Below are 23,312 nucleotides of genomic sequence, written 5' to 3'. Positions count from 1 at the left end.
AAGAATCTGAAGGCGATTTGGAGAGAAAACAAAACAAATCAACCAACCCTGAGGTACTGTCTCTTTATTCTCATTTTTCATGATGCACGAAGGAGGCCTGGGACTGTGGAAGCTCACTGCTTGCACAGTACAGTACAACCTCGTCCTTACTGCACACACAATTAATTCCATGCAAAGATGTCTCATGAGTTTAGTAACTGTACTGTGAAATATAAGATGTGTGTATACACACACATATGAATATATTAATATTGTATTTCTAGACACACACACACACAAATCACCATCATATTGAAGGCAGATAGGTTTTTAAAAAAGCATCTTCAGCCAACACAGCTATACCAGTACAAAAAACCTCTATGTTTAGACCAGGCCTAAGGATGGTTGGAGAATTAGTGGTTTATGACATAAGAGACAACATACAAGTGAAACCAGATGGAGACTTATTCAGGCTGTTGGAAAAACAGACTTTGCCTCTCAGAGTATCTGTTTAACAGAAATCCTTGAGGGAAAGGATCTGTTGAAGACTCAGTCCACCCCTTCCTTCAATTAAGAAAGATGTTCCCAGTCTGCATACCCCAATTATTCAAAAAATTTTCCAGGAAAAAAAAAAAAAAAAAAAAAAAAAAAAAAAAAAAAAAAGAACTTAAGACAATATTTACCTTCCTGATATTTCTATGGTAAATATCAAATAAAGTTTTCTTTGTCTAAGGAGAAGGACCTGACTTTCATGCTAAAGCTACAAAATGACACAGCAACCAAACCTTTAGGTCTCTTTAGATCATCCTCAAGGCAAATTTCTGTTCAAGAAACTATGTGATAACCTCCTCCCTCCATCAAATGAGCATATCCCTTCCCCCATCCTCTTTTCTGGCTTCAGGATAGTGCCAAATCCCCGACAATTTCTCTTTCCCCTTTATTTTGGAACAAATCAGTAATATTAAATCCTTAGAATTTCCCACAGAATGGAACTTCTATTTCCCCCAGCCGTTTTTAATAAATTGCATTTCATGTAGCATTCAATAACAAACTGCCAGGAAATCTGGTTGTATCTGTTAATTTAAATTTGCCTTTAAAACAATTTTGCTTGAAAATGCATGATAAAGTTCTGTATCTACTGATCATATATTTGACTTTACACATTTAGAGTGTTTCAAATCAAGATAGGAACCTTGCCTTAAACCAAAACAGACAAACAAGAGTCTCCCATACCTTAAGAAGATCTTTGTAGAGCTCTGGGTACAACATTGCAACTTCAGATTTAACATCCTTGTCCAGAACTAGTGAAAACACTGGAAACATTGTGTAAATTGTGGAGTATCTGGGAAGAAGGTAGAAGACCAGTAAATTATCAAAGGTGTAGATGAGCAGAAATGCTAGTCTTCAGAAAGCAAAGAAAGTTTTCTTGAAGTGCTAAATGATGTATGTATTATAAAAACTTAATGGAACACAACAGAGTTTTGCATGAAGGAAAAACCTCTAGGACTTGCTTTTTGAATGGATTCTGATTAGGAACACTCACACACAGATGACCGGTTCAAGTATTGTAGCTGGTGTTATAGAGCTATTAGTGGAGCCAAGGACAGACCTGTCCCCACCCCAAAGTTGGTTCTGCAGTTCAGCCTTGATCCTGTTTGCATCAGAAGGCAATGGGGATGAATTTACTGTTTATTTTTTTAATTACATACTTGAAAGTCGATAAAATCATGGTATTACAAGTGCAATCCCAGTATATTTTCGATAGGAGCTGATTCCTCCTGTTGAAAAGGTTGGCTTGTCCCCCTTCTGACACTGTCAGGAGCTGGGCATTGACTTTTACTAGGATCAGAGGAACAGTTCTGAAGGATGGCTTGCTTCTCATGTTCTGAACGTGACAAACTGTCCTTTTGGGAAGGTTTCTAGAAGTGTTTGCACTGCTTCAGCGGCTTTGCTCAGCACAGAGGAGGAGAAGGGGGACAAGGATCACATCCATCTTCTGAAGCAGTGTTGTGAAACACGCAGAGTGGAGATGTGCATGCCTTGCATGTTAATTAGTCCAAATCTATTAATTATGCACAGGTTTTCCACACTATTAGTAAAATGTGAGCTCTTACCCAATGATGAGAAAGCCTTGGTAGAGAGGAACTGAAGCAAAGTAAAATACTGATGAGAAAACAGCCTAGAAAAGAAAAGAAACAAGCTTTTCAGGTGTTAAGATACTGCAGTAAAAGTAACAGCTTAAAAATATACTCTGTTCAAACTGCAACATACTTGCAGTGGGTTCTCCAAATTCCTGAAATGAAGACAGAAGAATGTAATATCAACCCTTGTTATTCTTACACAAACCTTGGATGAAAGCTATGCTTAATAGCAAACACTGGAGAACCGGAGTCGGAAAAGTTTTTGTAATGTAATTCCACAGAAAAGAACATGACGAGTTTCCTCTAAAGCTCACTGGTTTGATCAAAGCCATCCAGATGTTGTGAAGAACAGGTGCATACTTATTTATGCCTGGATGATGCCTTCACAACATAAAAAGAGTTAACACTCACTAATACAAACTCCAGAAAGTTCAATTATTTATTTTTTGTCAGAAGTTACAGGTTTGTTTTCTGTTCTTGTTTTCAGCTGCCAAGTAAGCTCTACTGTCACCTGAGTTTGAACTTTTTGTCTCCACGCATCTCTCTCCAACGTGTTCATTCTAAAAAGGGGAGAGGGCAGAACCAGCCTTCTCAAAAATATAATGTAACTTACCTAACAAATACTTAGTATTAAGGAATAGACACTAAGGTGTGGAAATGCAACTCCTGAAGAGTAACCTCCATCCTTAACTGTAACTTTTACTCAAGTCACCACAGCTAAGAACACAATTTGGCTCATGAACTCTTATGATCTCTTTCAATTCTCCCTGCCAACTGGCAATTGCATTTTTCTTACACTGAGGCTCTGCACACATGAGCAACATAAATTTTGTGAATACCAAATCTGTTTCTAAGGTTCCCTTTGAAATGGAGGGGAACAGACCGCCTCCACGTTGCTGCAGCGAGCTGCTGAGTACTTGGGAAGGTTCATACGTGCTTCAGCAGGCTCCGCGGCACAGCTCCCGCGAACACTCTGCAGCACGCCAGGCCCAGCTTTCGGTAACCTCATCAGGGTCTGAGCCAGGTCCCCCTCAGCTGCTGAAGTAAGGCCTTCAAACAGTGAAACTGAAGTCAAAACACACCTGAAAATAAGTGCACTTACTCAGCAGAGTCCTTGAGAGTATCGCCCTGCTTTAAATTTTTCGGTATCTCCTGGAATTAATAAACGACAGCGATGACAAGGAGCATGAAAGCAGTGTTTTTGGAGGTAGAACACTGTTCAATACCAGGAACTTTCTTACATGTTTTCACATCAAAGTAACAACCTCAAGTTCCAAAAATTTTCAGAGGAGATAGTTGCATCCAAAATGAAACACGGAACTTTTACTTTTTCATTTGGCTTTTTTATCTCTCCATTGGAAAAACCCTCATGACAGTCCATTTACCTGCATTGTACTGATGCACAGGCTCCTGTGGATTACAAACTGACTGAGAGCTGCAGACCGTTTGTAACTGTTCCTTCCATGCACCATTAGTAAACGACCCAGATGTTTAAACTGAGTGATAGAGAAATCAGCTGCAAGTGATGCCTGTTTTCCTTCCTGTGTAGAAAAGCATGTAAAAATATAATGAGATAATTTCATTATTGGAAACAAAGAAATACTGTATTGTTATTTAGTTATCACTGACAGAATTTCCAAGAAAATTTGCAGTACATTAGGTGGGGAGAGTATTACCTCAGCACTTCTGCCTTCCACCGTGGCTTTTAAGCAAAGAGTAAAAATATGAGGAGAATTCCCATTTGAACCCTGGCCTCCAATTCTAAGCAACCCTCTGGATTATGATTCACAACACGCATGTTAACGTGACACTCATATCAAGTCAGCTTTGAACTGAAATTTACAGTCTCAAAAGTTCAGTTTTAATGTTTTGGCTCACTGCAAGCAGAGTCTTTCCACCGCCGCCAAATCCAGCCTTGTTGCTCCAAGCAGCTCCACATGCAGGAACCAGAGCTCTAACCCAGAGTTTGCTTTCTAAACTAATATAAACAGTCCTTAATTGTACATGTAGAGTATGTGTTATCAGAGTAATTGTAACTTCAGCATTTGGAGCATTCATGCACGATCAAAACCCCCAAAACCAACCACAGGGGTCCAAATTTAGGAAATCTGCCAAGAACCAAATAATGAACTTGAACTTTGTTAAACAGTAGTCTACTTTACAGCCAAATTATTTTTCATGATAAGGCTACTGGTCTGATGATTATTCTTGTGGAAGTTTCTCACTTTCTTGCACAAATTTGAGGATTCATTTAAGAGTTACTTGCAAACTAGCTCCTGAATTGTCATAGATATTCTTACTAAACACGAGGTAATCTCACCTTTCCTTCAACTCCAACACCACAGTCAGCCTCCTGAATCATGCTAACATCATTCCCTCCATCACCTGCAGGTCAGAGCACAAACGACACTGGTAGTTAAGCAACAGGGGCAATTTGCAACCCCAAAGGCATCTGCACAGACTGCAATATTAGAAGAAACATTTAACCTTACCAACAAAAGCAAGATTTTAAATAGAAATCATGAATTTAAATTCTTAATAAGTTTTGTTTTGCTTTTAATAAACCCACAGGTCCACCGGTAATTTTATCTGACTTGTAGGTGTACCATTATACCTACAATGCTGAAACAAAGTTCACAGATTAACAATGGCACTTTACTTGATCAAGTTCAAGCTTTAGTTTTGCAAAGATATCACCCCAAATATTTATGAATAGGTTGTCATTGAGGTTTCCATGTGCAATATTTCATCTTCTCGATCATCCCACAAAACCACTTTCCCTAACTCACCATCTCTAGGCCTTATGAGACGACACGGGACTATTCACTCAAAAAAAGTAGTAGTAAAGACACTACCCTCATGGTCACTCCTTTCTAACTAGTACCTTACCTACTGCACAGGTGAGTTTGCCAGTCCTTTCCTGGAGCAATCGCACAATCTGGGCCTTCTGAGTTGGAGCGCATCTGCAGCACACGACGGCAGGGCACTGGCAAGCCAGCTCCATGAACTCATACTCGTAGTATTTCAGACACATCTAATTTACAGAGATCAGAAATGTCACAAAGGTTTGTGCTATGAAAGTCTCTTATAAAAAAAATCTGAATTCAGCCAGTGTTTTGGGGCTGTTCCCGAACAGCCTGAGGCACTTGAACCCTACCTCCAGCGAGTCGCCAGAAATAACAAGAGCACAGTCGTGTTTCCGGCGGAAGGCGTTCAGCTCCAGATGGGCTTCTCCACGGTTAGTCACCTGGGGAAAAAGATGGCAACCGAGGAAGGGTTTGCTTCACGGGGGTGAAAAAAAGAAACAAGCAGTCTCGGAGGGAGCAAAAGTAATATGGACAGGCAGCACACTGAGTTATTCAGAGCACACAGTCAGATAAACAAAAATTCAGAGGATAGAAAAGGTCAAAAGAATAAAAAATATTCTGGGTCTACTGCTGGAAAACAGTTGTGATCTCAGCATCCCTCCTGTCCCAGAATTAGGGGTCCCGAACAAGTCTTGAGAGAGGGGTATGTGGGTGCTACTCACTAGTCTGAATATATGGATGTCCTGTGTCCGTGTCACCAAATGTGCGTTCTTGGCTGTACACGTGGCTGTCTCTAACTTATCCCCTGTCAGCATCCACACCTAAAACCCAAATGCTTAATGTATTAAATACAAAACTTAACAATCACGTCTGCAGGACATCTAGAAGTACCACCTGCCAGTTCAGGCATATAAAAGGACTGTTAGAATATATATATATAAATTGTTCTTCTAGAAAAGCCTTATTTTAAAACATACAAGAAAATTCCCACAGATGAAAGGAAGCAAAGCTTTTAAAGAGGCTGAAAGGCAAAAGAAGTTACAAACAATGTATAATATTTTTCCCACCTGCAATATTTCAAGATTCTGCTGATAAACCCACAAAATGCAAGCTAAAGAATGTGTATTCGTGTGTTAATGTGTCCCACCCCAGCTATTTCTTGCACGCTGAAATAAGCAGGCCCTGCCGCAAAAGATCCCTCATGGCCCTGCCTGAAATGTGGATGATGCAACTGGGGTTAGCTCACTGCTGATGTGTGCGTCTGGAACAGACTAAGTTGGTTGGTTGGGGTTTTTTTTAGTTTTTTTTGTTTTTTTTTTTTTTTAAATATACACTGCTCCTTTTATTTTGTGCTGGTGAGGGGGGCATTAGAAAGCAATGTCAGCAACAATACTCAGCAGCAATACCCAGTTATAATCTGTCAGGGAACTCCCTCAATAGTGTAAATATATCAGAGTTTGTTTTGTTTTTTCCACTGGTGTTTTTATTCTTTCAAGACACCGCCCAAGAATATTTAACAAACTTTAAAAAACAAAACAAAACAAAACAAAACCCCACACACAAAGGCTCACTTATTTGTTTAATAATCTGAGGTTGGAAAGAGATTTGATCTTAACAAGATGGTCCCTGTAATGAATTACAAGACTGCCTTCACTCTTGATTTACTTCTTGCATGCAATACCCTAATGAACATACCATTGCAAGGAGTGCTCAGAAGTGCTGCGCTCGCTGTGTGACAACACGCTCCACACCCTGACACCAACTCCAGCCAAGGTGAAGAGAAAAAATTAAACAGCTCTGGAATAACTGGCCAGGACTATGCCGCAGGGGGAAAAAGCCATAGTGCTGCTAAGAAGCTCTGTCTGATTCCACTCATCTCGCTCTCTGCTGAAGTTCCTGCTGTTTACAGGGATGTCTCCAAACAGAAAGCACTTTTGGAAGCTTATCCCAAGCCTTGAATTCCACTTCCTACCTAAATCCAAAACACACAGGCCTGTGTGGATTCACAGCATGGCTCAAGATTTTTGCTCACTTTGCTACTTAAAGCAGAGAAACCACAACAAGAAACTCATATCTACTTTTCTTGCCCGGATCTGAATGTTTTTCAGATTTTTTTCAGTCTTTTTTTTTTTTTTCCTTTTTCAAGTCCAGAATCTGACTTACAAGTTTTCAGAGAGAGAAACTAAGCAGGAATCACACCAGTTCCCTCACCACCGAGCACAGCTCAGGCCATAGGTGTCTGAGTCTTACTATGCCAGAGCCCAGAAAGCTGGAAAAAAAATAATGTTCAGTTCGTGATTCTCTTGGCTTAGACCCCCTCTAGTGGCTACTGAAAACGTATATTCACAGCCTCAACAGGACTTCGTGCACCATGTCCAAACCAGTCTTGTTTCATGCAACTAGCTGAAGGAAACAATTGCCCAGAAGTCTCCTGTAGCTACTCTCCTGCCTACATGCTCAGTTTCTCTGCAGGAGGAACCAGAGCATGTTAGGGAAAGAAAAGCACAAAAGTGACATGCATTCACATGTTTAGTTAACATTTACTATTTCCTGCCTGGCTTTTTTCCCCAAGTGATGTTTAAAATGCATTGGCCAGCCCCACTGTTCCCACTCACAAAGGGCACGTGGTGAAACGACCCCCAAACTGTCTTCATTTACTACCTGTAGGACAGGGCCACATACTCTAGAGGGTCTAAGTGTTCCTGCTAGGAGTAACATTAGGTTAGGCAGACCTTAATGCCAGCATTTCTCAGCGTCTCCAGAGTGGGTCTGACATCTGTCTGCAGCTGATCCTCCACGCCGGTGAGACACAGCAGCTCCATCTCCATTTCCAGGCTCTCGATGACTGTGGCTACCTTCAGGGAGCGGTCGTGCACGCTGAGCTTCGCCTGGACATAGCGTGCCTGAGGACAGAGCAGACACAGCCACCGTCACTCACACAGCTGGCTTGCACTTCTGTGGAACACAGGGTTAACTAGTTAACTTCCCTCTGTTAACTATCATTCAGGGATGCCACCCGTAGTGGCTGGCAAACACGAGGTGCATGTTACAGAAGCTGGCTGCTCGTGGCTTGGATGGGCACACACTTCACTGGATAAAAAACTGGCTGGATGGCCGGGCCCAGAGTTGTGGTGAACAGAGTTAAATTCAGTTGGCAGCAGTGACAAGTGGTGTCCCCCAGGGCTCAGTTTTGGGGCCACTCCTGTTTAACATCTTTATTGATGATCTGGACAAAGGGATCGAGTGCACCCTCGGTCAGTTTGCAGATGACACCCAGTTGGGTGGGAGTGTTGATCTGCTCGAGGGTGGGGAGGCTCTGCAGAGAGACCTGGACAGGCTGGAGCCATGGGCTGAGGCCAACTGAGGCCAAATGCCGGGGGCTGCCCTTGGGCCACAACAACCCTCAGCAGCGCTACAGGCTTGGGGAGGAGTGGCTGGAGAGCTGCCAGTCAGAGAGGGACCTGGGGGTGCTGATTGACAGCTGGCTGAACAGGAGCCAGCAGTGTGCCCAGGGGGCCAAGAAGGCCAATGGCATCCTGGCTTGTGTCAGCAATAGCGTGGCCAGCAGGGACAGGAAGGGATCTTACCGCTATACTCAGCACTGGTGAGGCCGCCCCTCGATTATGGGGTTCAGTTTTGGGCCCCTCACTACAAAAACGCCATTGAATGACTCGAGCGTGTCCAGAGAAGCACAATGAAGCTGGTGCAGGGTCTGGAGCACAGGTCGTACGAGGAGTGGCTGAGGGAACTGGGGGGGGTTTAGTCTGGAGAAGAGGAGGCTGAGGGGAGACCTCATCGCCCTCTACAGCTACCTGAAAGGAGGGTGCAGAGAGCTGGGGATGAGTCTCTTTAACCAAGTAGTAAGCGACAGGACAAGAGTGAATGGCCTCAAATTGCACCAGGGAAGGTTTAGACTGGATATCAGGAAGCATTTCTCTCCAGAAGGGGTGTTGGGTGTTGGAATGGGCTGCCCAGGGAGGTGGTGGCGTCCCCATCCATGGAGGGGTTTAAGAGTAGACATAGTGCTCAGGGATATGGTGTAGCTGGGAACTATGAGTGTTAGGTTAATGGATGGACTAGATGATCTTCAAGGTCTTTTCCAACCTAGATGGTTCTGTGAATAAGGCAGAAAATATTCCAGAAGTTTTTGCTGTTTCGTGCCTGTCCCATTCCAGCTGGGCAGCACGGTGCAGAGCACATCCCTGTGCACACAAATGCACAGCAACTGCTGAAGCGACACCTGCAGAAAGCCCGGAAGCAACTCCCTCACAGCACAGGTCTAACCATGGTTTCTGCAACTAATTCATCTACAAACAATGGCAGTGGAGGATCCTAAGCCTTGACACTATCTAATCTCTGCACTTAACTAAACAGTTCTCCTTCACATTTTGCCTGCCTGGGGTAAGCAAAATAGTGCTGTGTGTAGAGATCCGTCTGACAAACCTCATGCATGAAGCCTGTGTTTCCATGAGCCCGGGTTATAGTCTGGTTGTTTGTCGTTTCCCTTGATGTTGGAATGCAATAATGAAAATTAAAAACCAACACATTTCCTCACACAAACACCCAACTTGTCTAACAAATGATGAATATTCGTAGGATTTATAACCACAAAAGATTATAAGGCAGGATTCAGGAACTGTTTTTGAGGGTCCTGGCTGGGATCCAGTTTTATACATATCACTTAAAAAGCAAGTTTGATTAAGAGAGCAGCAAGGCATTGAATAATGACAACTCTAGCAGAAGGAGTAGGGAGATGAGAGGCGGTATTATCACAAGAGGTCTGTGAGAATCACTTTAGTGATTGTTTGTTTAAAAACAAAGGGAAAAAAACCAAATAAAAACTTACTTCAAAGTCTTGATACTGCTCTTCCGTCAGAGACTTCTTGGCTACAACAAGAACCCTCAGGCCTTCCCGAGCCATGTTACCACACTGAAAAGAAGTATCACATTGTAAACCATAAACTGCATCTCAAGGAAGATGATTTATGCACAGCATTGCAGAGATGGCAATGTAAGATAGCGGGTTAAGAAAATAACCGTCCCATCTGAGCAACCCCAGTGAGTCTATAACATCTGATAAAGTGTGTGATAAACCTGAAAGGAAAAAGGGACATCTGCAATGGTTCATAATCTATCCCAGTGATCAGAAACAAAAATGTCCTCTTTGCTATGCCAGTGTGGCAAAAACCACCCCACTGATTTCTCTGTCTTGAAGTAAAAGGACATGAGCCTTTGATCTGTAGACTTCACACCTTTGGCCATCGAGTCTTTAAAATAAGACCAAGGTGGTGTTATTTCTTTGAACACCAGTTTTCAGGGGTGGGAAGAATCAGTAACTGAAGCTACTGCTATGAACTCTTGTGTCAACATTGCTACTAACCTGACAAACATATCCCAGTACAAAGCTGCCAAATGCAATTTTGAAATTAGACCTTTCAATCTAAAATAAATCCAAACACAGGAACAAGCCCAGGACAAATTTGGTGATCTAGAGTGGCAATCAGTTTTGAGCAAAATCGTTTATTTACAGGACTTATTCTGTACTAAATATGTTGAACTCGCCACCTGACTTCCTTGTTACTACATATACGTTTGGCTGAAGACTAATCCAGCAAATTGCCAAAATCAGTGACCTTCTGGCTTGCAGATATTTTAGCAGTTATGTCCACTCCGCCACAATGACAAGTTTTATCATGCATTGCCCTGGAAGGAGCAAAGCACTTGCATGAAAAGCCCTCTGTATGCAGGAGAGACAGCCCTGTACCTCCTCTTCCAGCCAGTCGTTGTACTGCACGATTCCAGCCATCACCACATCAGCCCCCTTCATATAGAAGGTGATCTCTCCTGTTGATTCATCCTGCAGATAAGAAACAGAAGAGTCTAAGTTGGGCCAATCTTAGCATATTTGGATGGCCTCACTGCACAACAGTTACAAAAATGTCTGCACTGGGTCACACTGAAGGTCCACTTGGCTCAGCATCTTGTCTCAGGGCCAAAAGAAGATGCTTATTCAGTTGCAGCTTAGTTACTTAGAGCAGGAATTAATGCTTTAGACAAGGATGATCAGTTTTTTAATCAGCAACATGGCATCTCCATGCAGACATCTCTCAATCCTGACTGAGCGTGCCTTCGGAATAACCTCTAGCCCTCACCTTGAAAATTTATTTCATACTTACCTGAAACAATAAAACAAATGCATGAAGCTTAATAGAGTAAAAATCACTCTCAATTACCCACTCTGTTACGTTATATGGCATAAGCATACTTAAAGTTTATGCTTGCTGTAGAAAGGTTAGATTGCTGCCTGCCTTATCTGATACAAGTAATTTGTAGGCTGCAAGCAAAGCATATTTACATTACTACAAATTATAAAATCCCTTCTAACCAGGCAGATACCTAAGGAGGTCACAGCTATTAGCATTACAAGCTAATGGAAACCCTGGCAATTTCCTCAAAGGAGACAAAACAATCAGTAAGGAACAAACTGCTCTGTAAACCAAGATAGCCACCAGGGATAGGAAGAAAATAAACTTAACACGCAAAAACAAAAAGCCCAGGAAGGTCTGGAAATAGACAGCTGTGAACGAAGGGGGAAAAGTACTTTAGGAAAAAAAGAAACTAAAGAAAAGCACGGTGGACACTTTTTCATTCTCACGCTATTTAATATACATGTCAGTCTGTTCTGCCATTACAGAAACTAGTGATGAAGGTTGTCACACATGAAGAGTTTGAGTGGGAAGGTGAAACCCTCATGTCCTGTGGCACTGGCAAAACAGTTTACATCCTTAACACACACAAAAAGCAGCACCTGATGTGGATACTAAAAGTCAAAGAAGTGTCTTTGCTAGGGAAATTAAGAAGCAGTCAAGGTTAATGAAGTCCCTTTACTAAACGTTTTTGCCAAACTCATAGAGGTATTCACAAGGAAGAGTCTTATAATTAATCTTAGGCACGGTCTTCAATGTCCTGAAATCTCCAGCCTTCGTGAACCAATACTCACACAGCCCACATCCCCAAAGCAAATTGCATGTCACTCTACCAAAACAACTAGAATCTGCTTAAATAAAACACACTTTTGGCAGTAGCCAAAGGTACAGGTTTATCTATTAAATTATTTGATTAAAAAGTGTCTAACAACATCTCTGTAGGAAACTGAATAAAGACTCCACTTCCCGTGCTGCAGAACTGGCTTAAGATAGTTTAGATTTTTTGTCCAATATAAATACTGTATCAGCTATCTTCTTGCATTAGTCATTTCCTCTCACCGAGTTCAATAGGAGGTTAGTGTGTTCTCATATTATGGTAAGATCACACTATAAATCTACACAGAGATTTGCCAGTTATATTGTTTTGGAGAGGCATCTTTTTCCACCGTGGTCTGACTCTGGCCACTGTTCAAAGGCGTCTTTCAATTCCCGATATGACAATAGCACTATCTTTGCTTTACAACAAAGATAATTCCACATGGGTAAGGGGAAAAAAATGCAAAGAAAAATGGAAAATATTGTGGTCAAACAAACAGGCCTTCTTTCAAGAAGAAGGTAAGTCAGTAAACAGTACGGTGAAGAGCGGCTGCTTTGGTAGAACAAGACTTCTTAGAACTGAAATAATCAGCTGCAGAAATGACAGTTGATCACAAGTAAACAAGCAGATATTACAAAATTATCCCAAATGAGGCAACATCTGCTACTTGTTTTCAATATTAACTACTACTTTATTTACTAAACGTTACATGTTGAAGGAGATCTTTTTATTGGAGCCAGAGTGGACAGGACCAGCAGGGGAGATGGCCATCTCTGCCAAGGACTTCAGTAACAGCATTACTGGGCTGGACGCATAAATCACTGAAACTCTATACCCACATTGTACAGGAAGCCTGGCAAGACGATTTCAGTGGCTCCTGCTAGCTGTAAAAACTGCAGTTTATAAGAATGGGCAATATCTGTAGAACTGAGCAGAAAATATTACCAGTTGAATTCTACTCACTACAATCCTGAGTGCAGTTTCTTCTACAGTTTCTCCCTCCTTCCTGTCCTGCTCACCCTGTCTGTCGTCTTCTGGATACTTATTGCTACTTTCCTTCCCCTTATTTCTGTTTTTTAAACAAGCAGCACAGTTTTAGAAGATACACTGAAGAGGTAAGTACCTTCCAAGTAGTGGATTAAAAATAAATGGAGTGCCTACACATGCATTCATGTATGTTTAATAAAAGAAAATTTTACTTGACAACTGCCTATTTATAAACCCTTCTTAAAACAAACAAACAAACAAGCCCACACCGTTGCTTGAATATATTATTTTTGGAGTATACAGGAACAGGCAGCCAGCATCTGCTACTCAAAGCCTACTTCTGCACAGGTTATACAGGGAGATGATTTTAGTGGCTTAGCAGCAGCTCAATAGCTGAAAAATAAAGACACTCTAATAAGCACAACAGAGAGGGGCCAGTGCTTCTATTAACAGTACTTACAGTGAGGATCTGCGCCTGACATTGCTCCCACTGACCACAAGTGGGAGTTTTGCTGGTTTTGGCAGCAGTAATACTCTAAATACAGAAAAGCAAAACAGAAAACTACTTCTTCCTAAGGGAGGGGAATGTAGATAATAGATAATTTAAAAGGAGTAAGCTTCAAATCAAGGAAAAAAAAAAAAGAAAAAGAGGGCCCTTCCACTTAAATAAGATAATTTCAGGGCATCCACTTCTCTGCTGAGCATATAAACACAATTTAATGAAGTGTATCCTGGCTTCAATGGTTAGCCCACTTCCTATACCTTTGATAAAACAGGATCTCACCAAAAGTTTGCACTTACAGTAAAGCAATGAGGAGGGAGGTTTTCCAGTCCTCCTCCTTTCATGTCTGATTTTTATTCTAGGTCTTGAAAATGCTGCCTGAAGTCTCCACATCATTTTCACTATAAAAATAATCTGAAGAATTTGCATTTGTTGTACTTAAACAGATTTGTTCCCTCTACACCATACTGTGGTGTGTGATCCAGAACTTAAAAGCAGTTCCCTGAGCAACAGGAGATCCAGGTCCAGACCTTATAGCAGCCTTCCAGTACCTAAAAGGGACCTACGAGAAAGCCGGAGAGGGACTTTTACAAGGGCATGCAGTGACAGCACAAGGGCTTTAAACTGTAAGAGGGTAGGTTTAGATTAGATAAAAGGAAAAAATACTTTACTATGAGAGCAGTGAGACACTGGCACAGGTTGCCCAGAGAAGCTGTGGCTGCCCCCTCCCTGGAAGGGTTCAAGGCCAGGCTGGATGGGGCTTTGGGCAACCTGGGCTAGTGGGAGGTGTCTCTGCCCAGGGCAGGGGGTTGGAATTAGGTGATTTTTAAGGTCTCTTCCAACCTAAACCTTTCTATGGTTCTGTGATACTCAGGTAGGATAACACAAATCATTTGCATGAGCTTTAATGATTTTCAATTCACATTAAACACAGCTTTGAAAAAATCATATGCACATATTACAGTTCCACCTTTATCACCGAATCTCTTGGTAACAGGAATACTGAAGTTCTGTGTAACATTTGCTGTTGTTGAATACAAACACTGCATTGCTCCATTTTATATCATCCCATCACGGTGCCATTTCTGACAGGCTATGCTCTTACAGGGGTCCAGAGAAGTTGAGATTTGTGAAGCTACCAAACATCAGCCAATAAAGCAGACCAAGTGAATCTGCTATTGAAGAGGCCCACGGGTGAAATATTCATTCCAACTGCTTCTAACCAAGCCAAAGGGTACTCCTCCTACTGTTGTGTAATTTAAAATACATGAGGCAGGTATTTTTATACCCTATTTCCAGATACCCCAAAATAAGCATGCAGCAACTCAGCTTTACCAACCAATAAATGGGAGTAAAAAAGAATAAAAAAATAAAAGCAAAGGGAAAAAAAAAAAAAAAGAGGAAAAAACCCACCAATCTTACCTATTCTCATCACCCTAAATAACAAAGCTGCAGATCCCATGAAATGATACAGCAAATCATATCTTGCTTGGAATTAGAGTTTTCAAATTCATGTTTTAGATTCCTGGTCACAATTAACTGTCTGTACTCTCAGTAAAAAACAACAAGGATGTTTTAATTATCTCCAAAAGAAATATTCAGACTGCTTCACCTTGTTTGCTTTGCAGGCAAATGGGAGTGTCCCACCATAGCTGGGTTCGTCTATCTTACTAACGCTGATTCTCTAGCGCTATCTTAAAATCTAACAATGATAATGGTGACAACTGATCTCAACTGTTTTTAACACCCACACTTTCTTCTTTCTTTTTAAGGTAATTTTTTCTGAGAGTCCAATCTTAGATTGTATTTGTATATAAGCCCAGAAGCTATGCATACAATTTCAACTGGGCACGTATTTAGTGTGTGCAGTGCCTGCTGCTGCTGATAAAGGTACTTGAACAAATGGACCCTTTTACCTTAACTCAGCTATTTTCAAACCCTGCTCATGACACTGTGTTCTCAGCATGGCTGCAGGCTCTGTTACACAGATTTTTAAAAAGTCTCCACAGCTCCCTGCAGCTGCAAGTGCTTCCTCCTGTGGTGCTGTACTTCCACAGGGCCTGAAAGGACTTTTGATGCCTCTAGAGATCTGGGGAGCACTTTCACAAAACCACTAACAATATCCTAAAGTTATTTGTTGTGGCATAATGCCAGGATCTCCTCCATCCCATCTCCATCACCCCCTGTTGTACCACCACAACTGCTTTGGAGATGCCCCGTAAGCTGGACCCATGAACCTGCTTGGGTTCCTGCTGCTGGCTGACCCCGATGGGGGAAAGCACTTGTGACCTGGGCTGACTCACAGCTCCAGTCCACCACAGAGCACCCCCCCAGCTCTGCCAGCATGACCGCGGCATGGACAGGAACTTCTGGACAGACACACACCCCCCAGGTGCCTGAAGCCTGGGCTCCTACGTTACTTCAAGCAAGGGAGCAAAGATCAATAAACTAAAGATGTGCCAGGGCACTACAGGACTTAGTGCCAAACATGACCAAGCAAAAGGATGTAACACCAAACATAACAGGCAGTGAGATGCTATTAGCTCAAGACAGAGAACCAGCTTACAGCCTGAGGTAGAAGAAAGTGCAAAACCCAGCCAGGAAGAACAGCACAGCTGAGAGCAAATGTTTTATATGTTTCACCTTGTGCCAGCAGGAGATTCACAAAGACACAGGAGCTTACCCGAAGCCACTTACCCGAACGATTATCCCCATGCGCTTGCTCTCGTAAGTGAAGGGAAAGATCTGGAGGATGGTGAAGTTCAGGATGTGGCCACCCGGTGTCCTCAGCTGCACGGAGGACTGGTCTCTGCCGACCAGCGTTAAGCCCACACTCTCGGTCCACTGTACCAGTGCCACCTGAGGGGAGAAGGCCACGGTGAGGGCCACCAGCCCACGGCACACCTCCCCTGAGCAGCACCGGAGGGGAAGGGATAGGGGTGGGCGCTGCAAGTAAGTTCATTAGTCATTAATGGTGCTACAGCACGAATCCGTTCATATATGCAGGTGCTCCTATATGGCTCTTTCTAGTGGGCTATCCCTTAAGTTTTAAATTTACTAACAGCATCAGCGGGGTTTGGGTAGCCCAGCTCCCGTCCCGTTCAGATGCCAGGCTGGTCCAGTCTTGCAGCAGGAGGAGTCGGCTCCCTGCCTTCACCTGCCACATCCTGAAGCACAACCCTTCAGCAAGGGCAGGCACAGGCACCCTCTGCCCAAACCTCCGCTTGGGTACATCAGGTAAATCTCTTGACACACATTTACTTTTTCATGTGCTATTTCCCAGTTTGCTGTTTATGAAATCAAGAATTCAAAACGACACATTCACCCTGGATTTACAATATCAAATACACAAATACTAATGCACAGCACATTAAAAATTCATATTAATACAGCAAACAAACAAAACGAGCTCTGTGTTGTACTCCGGTAGTAACAGTTCAACAACTTTCAACCTCTGTACTCATCAGTAAGACAGCTGAAGGCTGACTCACAGGCACTTCTTCGCTGAGAATCCCCTCTGCCCACACATTAAAAAAAAACCCCAAAACAAAAAATCACAAAACAAACACTAGATTTTTCAAGGTACACACCAGAACTCATTAAGTGAAGTTATGTGGGTATCATTTTGATTGCCTCTTCCAGTATTTAAAGACCTACAACACTGAATTCTTTACAAGCTTTCACCAGATTACAACCAGAGTCAAAACTGAAGAACAAGCCTTTATTTTGCTTCCCTGGCAATCCCCCCAGAATCCCCACCTCAGATGACACATCCATCTAAGATCAAGTCTGCTGAGATACGGAGGTTTAACTCTAGAAGCTGTCTTGGCAGTAACAGATGGGAGCAGCAGCTGACATGAGCCCATATATCACTGGCCTCCAGAAAGGATCAAGGGATACTTTCTGCAAACAGACACAAAATACTGGAAGTATTTTACAGTGACATTTTCAAAGGCATGAGAGTGCTGGGCACATGATTGCTGCTGACTTGAAGGTTAATTATCCCTTGTGCCTTTCAGGTTCTGCCTTTACTGCCTTAAGCGACCACAAATACCTCAGACAAAAATGGAATTTACTTTGGGAAATCACATGCACAAGATACAGATAAAAATGGAACCTATAAATAGTTGTATTGAGTCAAGATTTTACTAGATGAAGTGATACAATTGGGTCTAATTGGAGGATCTTCAGTGAACTCAGCTCCCTTTCATCCACAATTAGGCTTAAAAGACAACCTAAAATAAACTTTTCCTTTCATAAAGTAGTCTTAAATCTCCAGATTAAAAAAAAAAAAATTAGTCGAATTGGCTTTGCCTTGAAAGACCTTTAAACCAATTTGAATCAATATTTGGTTTAGTATTATAGCAAGTTTTTGCAGGCTTGCTCACAAAGATTACAACAAAAAGATTACAACAAATCAAAGGCTCTTTCAAGCTTATCTTTTTCAAAAGTTTCTTCAAGCCATCCTTGGTGCATTAAAGTGTGCAGACAGATAATCCTCCTAACAGTCTCCCAGAGCAGAGATGGAGCTTGGGCTTCTAATATTCTGGTTAATAAATAATTATCAAGAATTTTTCACAGCATGATGTAACATGATGTTCAGTGTGTGCGACACTGGCTGTTGATTTGCCCGTGTTGGTAAGCTGCAAATGTCTGGATACAGACAGATCTCTGCTCTCAGCTCAGCCTGTTGAAGCATCTCCTTTGCTACTTTCTTTCACAGACACTTAGTCCCTCCTTCCTTGCCAGCATCTCACTTAAATCCCATGTCAGGAAGCATTCAAACCTCCTGAAAGAAAAGCCTTGCACAGAGGAACAAATGGATGAGCAACACATCAGAGGTGCTACGTCATGCACGTGACACACTTCAAACTAACTGCACTGCACTGTGCAATGCCAGTCATTTCAGATGGCCCCTAGACCACAAAAAGGTACGTCAATAGAAGGGGAAGAATAATGAAAGAAAACCCTCTTTTCCATGCTGCTCCAGAGCAGGCATGGGTCTTGTCAGCCCTTAATGGCCCTCCAGGTGAACCGCATTCAGCACCGGAGGGGAAGTGGGGCTGACCCCTTTGAACATGCCATTTCCCTGCCTCTATAGTACTTAGGAATAATTACCGAGAAAGTGATATAATTTTGAAGTGTTTCTATCAGATGTACTAAAAGCATTGAAATTACCGTCCCCATTCAACAAGCCAACACAATGGGCCCAGCCTCTGGGAAGTGCTGCGGAACCAGCAGACAACACTGATGGTAACAAAAGCACCAATGGCTCTTCTGGCAGAGTCTGGGCACCCTGGGATGGGGAGCATGTTCCCACGCAGTGCAAGACAGGAGAGGTTTACTCTGCACTAGGCAAACAGATACCTAGAGGTGCTTTCAGTCACAGTGAAAAGATGAGAAACATTCAAGAGAAAAAAAAATATGTTTACAGCTTAAACAGAGAATATTAAAAGCAGGCTTGAAACTCCTCAAACACCTTCAAGACAGCCCATGCTCACTGATGAGGGGAAATCAATAAGTTTCTGACTGCACTCCAGGACTTTTGCAGCTCCATCCAGGCCAAGCCAGACACAGATCTGAGCATTACAAAGCAGAGCAGCTACAGCACCTCGGCACAAACTTTACTCTTCCCGACAATTAAATTACCCGAGCCACCACTGAAGTGAATATCGACTAATAAATTTCATTCTAAAGAGACAAATTGATCCTTCTGTGCCATGAGTTGCTCTACAAATGTCCCATTTAGGGTTGCCTAGGCAGACAGACAAGAGGCAGAAACCAATTGATCGGTGCACCCTTTCATGTCCTGGCAGCTGCAGCGGGTTGTCAGGGTTAAAGACTGGTTGCCCAGGAATCTCAGGCACTCTTATCTCTGATCAGATTATATCTATTTCATTTCCCCTGTTAGTTACTGTATGGCTACAACTGACACGCTTGCAGAGCCCCAAGGCTGTAACTGATATCTGAATAAAGATACTTCAAGACTTCTAAATGGCAGCGTGCACAGGAAACAAATTTAGGAAATCCTGCTTTCTGTTACAGGAAATGAATCCTATGCCAACTGGTAGAAATTACCCTTGCTGTTAAAGTAAAGAGAATACAAGTTTTTGTACTCATTTCATAAACTGACCTTCCCTGCCATGGCAATATTTTATTGATATAGGATTTCAAAGGCTGGCTTTAACAGGAGTCCAAAGCTATTCCCCTACAGGGAATGTTATTTAACAGCATCGCTCTCTTCTCAAGGACTCGACTTGTGCTGATCCTGCGTTTTGTACCATCTAGTATGACATACACAGAGCATGTCTAAACAATATTTGTATATCTAAGACCTACAGACAAGATTTCCTCAGTGCAGCAAAGCATATCTGATTTCTGAACCCGCTGTAATTCTCTACTTAAGATACCACAAAAAAGGAAAAAAAGAATTTAAATAATAATCTTGGAAGGATTAGTTATCATGCTATAGTAAAACAAACAAACAATAATCTCTTGGGTATTTGAGACAAATTGCTGCATAAATATTTTAAAGACAGAACAGTATAAAGTGAAAAACAAAAAGAAAAATCACTGACTTCACTATATACCATAGTATATATGTAAATAAACAGTGGATCTTTGCAAAAATAGCCAGTGAATGCTTTAGGGAAAAAAAAACAAAAAACCAACCAACCAACCAACCTTAAATGCAGATCACAAAAATTACCATCTGGAAATCATTCAGAATGGGTTTCAACCCAAGGGCAGTTGCTTTCTGTAAGCTGTCTTTTCAGGCAAGAGCCACACAGAGGAGAAAAGCAGGTAAGCAAAACCTGGATCTCAATGATGTGGTGGAAGAGGACACGTGCACTCTGCTCACCAGCTCCAAAGCCAGGGAGGAGTGCTTGCTGTCACTGTAGGCTCATCAGTGAAGGAGGGAGGAAAATAAAGATGCATCTTTTGTATAGTACAGACAAGAACACATTATATGAAATTAATGAATTGGGATGAAAAACACTATAGGGAATATTTTGAATGTACCTGAAATGTGGAAACTAATCCTGTGTGCCAATCTTTCAGTAATACATGCAAGAATCAAAATCTTCACATAGCTGGGCTTCTAACGAATACATTTATTTCTATGCAAACAATGTCTCACCACTGACAATGAGGAAAGTCAGCTTCTCTTCCGATGTCAAAGGTGAAAAGGCTATTATCAGAGGCAAATCTGTTTTATTTGGGCCAATAAATGGAAGAACCCTTCAAATGTAGTCAGATGGGTGATATGATCTCATATTGTCAGTAGGTTTCTTACAGGAAGTTTCAAACTTCAGTCTCTTTCAATGGCACAGAGCAAGTGTAATTGTACAAATTAATACAAACCAAATTGTTTTACCTTGGTTGCACTACAGAAGATGTATCCGAGAAGCATAACCAATATATGAAACCATATTTTATTCCTCCTGTCTTTGTCACAGAAGGAAACAACACTAATTGGATTTTCCAGACTTTGCAGAGGGTGGCAATCAGAGCACTTTAATTCTAAGTCCTGTATTGGACCTGATCTCTCAGGTGTTCAGTGTAGAAGTCTCAGCAAGTCTCTGAAGAGCTGTAAAGTTTCCCTCTACTGTACCACACTGCATAGCCCTGGCTGGACTGTGTGCTGACAGAGAACTGGCAGGGCGCAGTTTTGCTCTGAGAAAAACTCTTGAACACTTCACTGCAGAATTAACTCGGGCTCCAGGTCTGTCCCACCCGTATGGGAAGGGATGTTAGCAGTGCCACCCAGAATGATTTACAACTTTTCACTTGGCCTGGAAGTTCAAACATCTTGCTGATCAGGGACAAGCTGACTTGTGGGAGTGCTCTAACCCCCTCCCAACAAGTGATCATCCCCCAAACGAGACAAGATTGCCTATAATTTACCAAATGTGGTCAAAGGGACTTATGGGATTGAATTGCAAAATATATCCTGGACAAAAAGGCGTAGAAACATGAGCAAAACTCTGTGATGCAGAGGCTGATACAACAGCCAGATGGTAGCCACCATGTAGCTCTACAGCTTCAGGCAGAGAGGCAGATTTGGCTGAAGTGTATCAGCTGAGAAGGCACTTACGGTCTATTTATGGGTTATCAATGCATTAAAATATTATCCCCTTCACTAGACTGGAATACTTTCACCAAATGTTTTGGGGTTTTTTTTTCAGCAAGCAAGGTCATGTTTGTACTTTCTTATACCCAAATGGATACCAACCTCATCAGGACTGGAGGCCTGGTACACCCTGCAGGAGTCCTCGTAGTGTCTCTCGGCCTCAGCCTGGTCCGTCACCCCGTTGGACTCATACACTGGTGTCACGTTGTGGCACAGCGCGATTGCCTTCACTGCCTCGTGCACTCGGCTGCTCATGGTTTTACGCACCTTGGTGGCTAAGGTAAGGCCCTTCACAGCGGGTGGGTCCTGAGATTGCTTATAAAAAAAGAAAGAAGAATAAAGTCCTACTTCGGGGAAAAAAAATTTTAATTAAGCTCTTACTCCAGTGAAGACCATGTATGTAGCAGCTGTGCAGATTATTCTGTCTCCAGGAATGAGACACACTCTTCATACACCCTAACTCAGACCATCACTGGGAGCACACCCCAGCATAATGCAACTTCTTTATCATTGTTACTGCTGGAGGAAAGTGCCCCAAAAGTTTTACCTAAGTTTTAGGAAGAGTACATTGAGAAAAAGACCCTTTGCTGCAGATCCACCAAACACCAACTGGTGAAAAGACCAAAGACTCAGTGAAACCACTTTTGCTCCACAATCATTGGCTTTGAAAACTCAGAGTCAATTGGGTTTCATGTGCAAGAGAATATAATTGCCAAAAACAGAAAACAGATGACTCGTATGGACCTAGAAAATCTTAATTACATTCATTTAATTTTTAATACTATTTTTAGTATCAGAATGGGAGTCTTCAGATAATTGCACAATTACTAAATTATCGTGGTTGAAGAAGGGACACACAGTGAACTAGTTTCCTGCTCTGTTAACCTTTAGTGTCAAGAGGACAAAAGTTTCACTTCCAGGTCAAAGGCCACAACATGGTAAAAATAAGAGCAAAGAATAAGAACTACAGTTCAAAATGAATCATTGCCAGCAAATGCTTCTCATTACGAGGAATCTCACTTGGTAATTATAAACATTTTATGAGACATATCCTTTACCATTACAATACCATGGAATTTCACATGCTGTTTTCCACACTCTTCAAATTTAGCATTGCTGCTCATCAGTACTGTTGCAACAGGCTTTAACCAAATCAAACAACAGCTGAAGTGCATTTAGATTGACATAAAGCACTAGTCACATATAGGACTAGTCAGTCACCCAAACGTTCTTGACAAATATTGAATACTTTAGCAAATAATTAACCAGTAGTCTAGTTTTCTCTGGAGATTGAGTACAAAATGAGGGCAAATAGATCTGAAGTCTGAGTTTTGGGTTTGGTTTTGGTGGGTTGTTTTGTTTAAGTACAGTTCAGTCATTTAAGGGTCTCAACACCAAAAGAAGAACTAGATGCTAAGACAGCTGTGAAAGCAGAGGAGGGCAAGAGAAAGGTGGCTAGAGAAGTTACAAGTTACCTGAGACACAAGACAGTGAAAAAGGTAATTGCCCAAAATACCAGGTATTTATCAACTATCATATGCTTAGTTAAAAGCACATTGTAGCTTGACAGTCTGCCCACGGAAGAGCTATGCCACCAGACAGATTACTGAGGTCAAGGAAACATGCTGTGTGTCTTTACCACCATGATCAAAATCCAAAAATAAAAAGCCCATTTATAATACATGATGCCTTTTTCCAGGCAAGAATGCTGGCTTCACATTTCACTCTTACCATTTTCT

At 42.0% G+C, this 23,312-nt stretch overlaps 1 protein-coding gene across 1 annotated transcript in view; it reads right to left on the bottom strand.

The window, feature by feature from the left end:
• Positions 1-23,312, bottom strand: part of ATP9A (ATPase phospholipid transporting 9A (putative)) — a 71,259-nt gene that overhangs the window by 8,044 nt on the left and 39,903 nt on the right. Inside the window, exons 16-27 of the mRNA XM_026862322.1 lie at positions 21,676-21,888; positions 16,137-16,298; positions 10,692-10,784; positions 9,774-9,857; positions 7,660-7,830; positions 5,650-5,748; positions 5,278-5,367; positions 5,010-5,154; positions 4,441-4,505; positions 3,506-3,661; positions 2,094-2,158; positions 1,213-1,321 (exon numbers count right to left, since the gene is read on the bottom strand). Coding sequence (XP_026718123.1) covers positions 1,213-1,321; positions 2,094-2,158; positions 3,506-3,661; positions 4,441-4,505; positions 5,010-5,154; positions 5,278-5,367; positions 5,650-5,748; positions 7,660-7,830; positions 9,774-9,857; positions 10,692-10,784; positions 16,137-16,298; positions 21,676-21,888 — 1,452 coding nt within the window. The remainder of the gene's footprint in view (positions 1-1,212; positions 1,322-2,093; positions 2,159-3,505; positions 3,662-4,440; positions 4,506-5,009; positions 5,155-5,277; positions 5,368-5,649; positions 5,749-7,659; positions 7,831-9,773; positions 9,858-10,691; positions 10,785-16,136; positions 16,299-21,675; positions 21,889-23,312) is intronic.

This window comes from Athene cunicularia (genome assembly GCF_003259725.1).
Source record: "Athene cunicularia isolate RWA chromosome 20 unlocalized genomic scaffold, athCun1 chr20_part1, whole genome shotgun sequence".
Lineage (NCBI taxonomy): Eukaryota > Metazoa > Chordata > Aves > Strigiformes > Strigidae > Athene > Athene cunicularia.
Note: the sequence above shows the minus strand (reverse complement) of the source record. Positions and strands in the feature narration are given on the sequence as shown.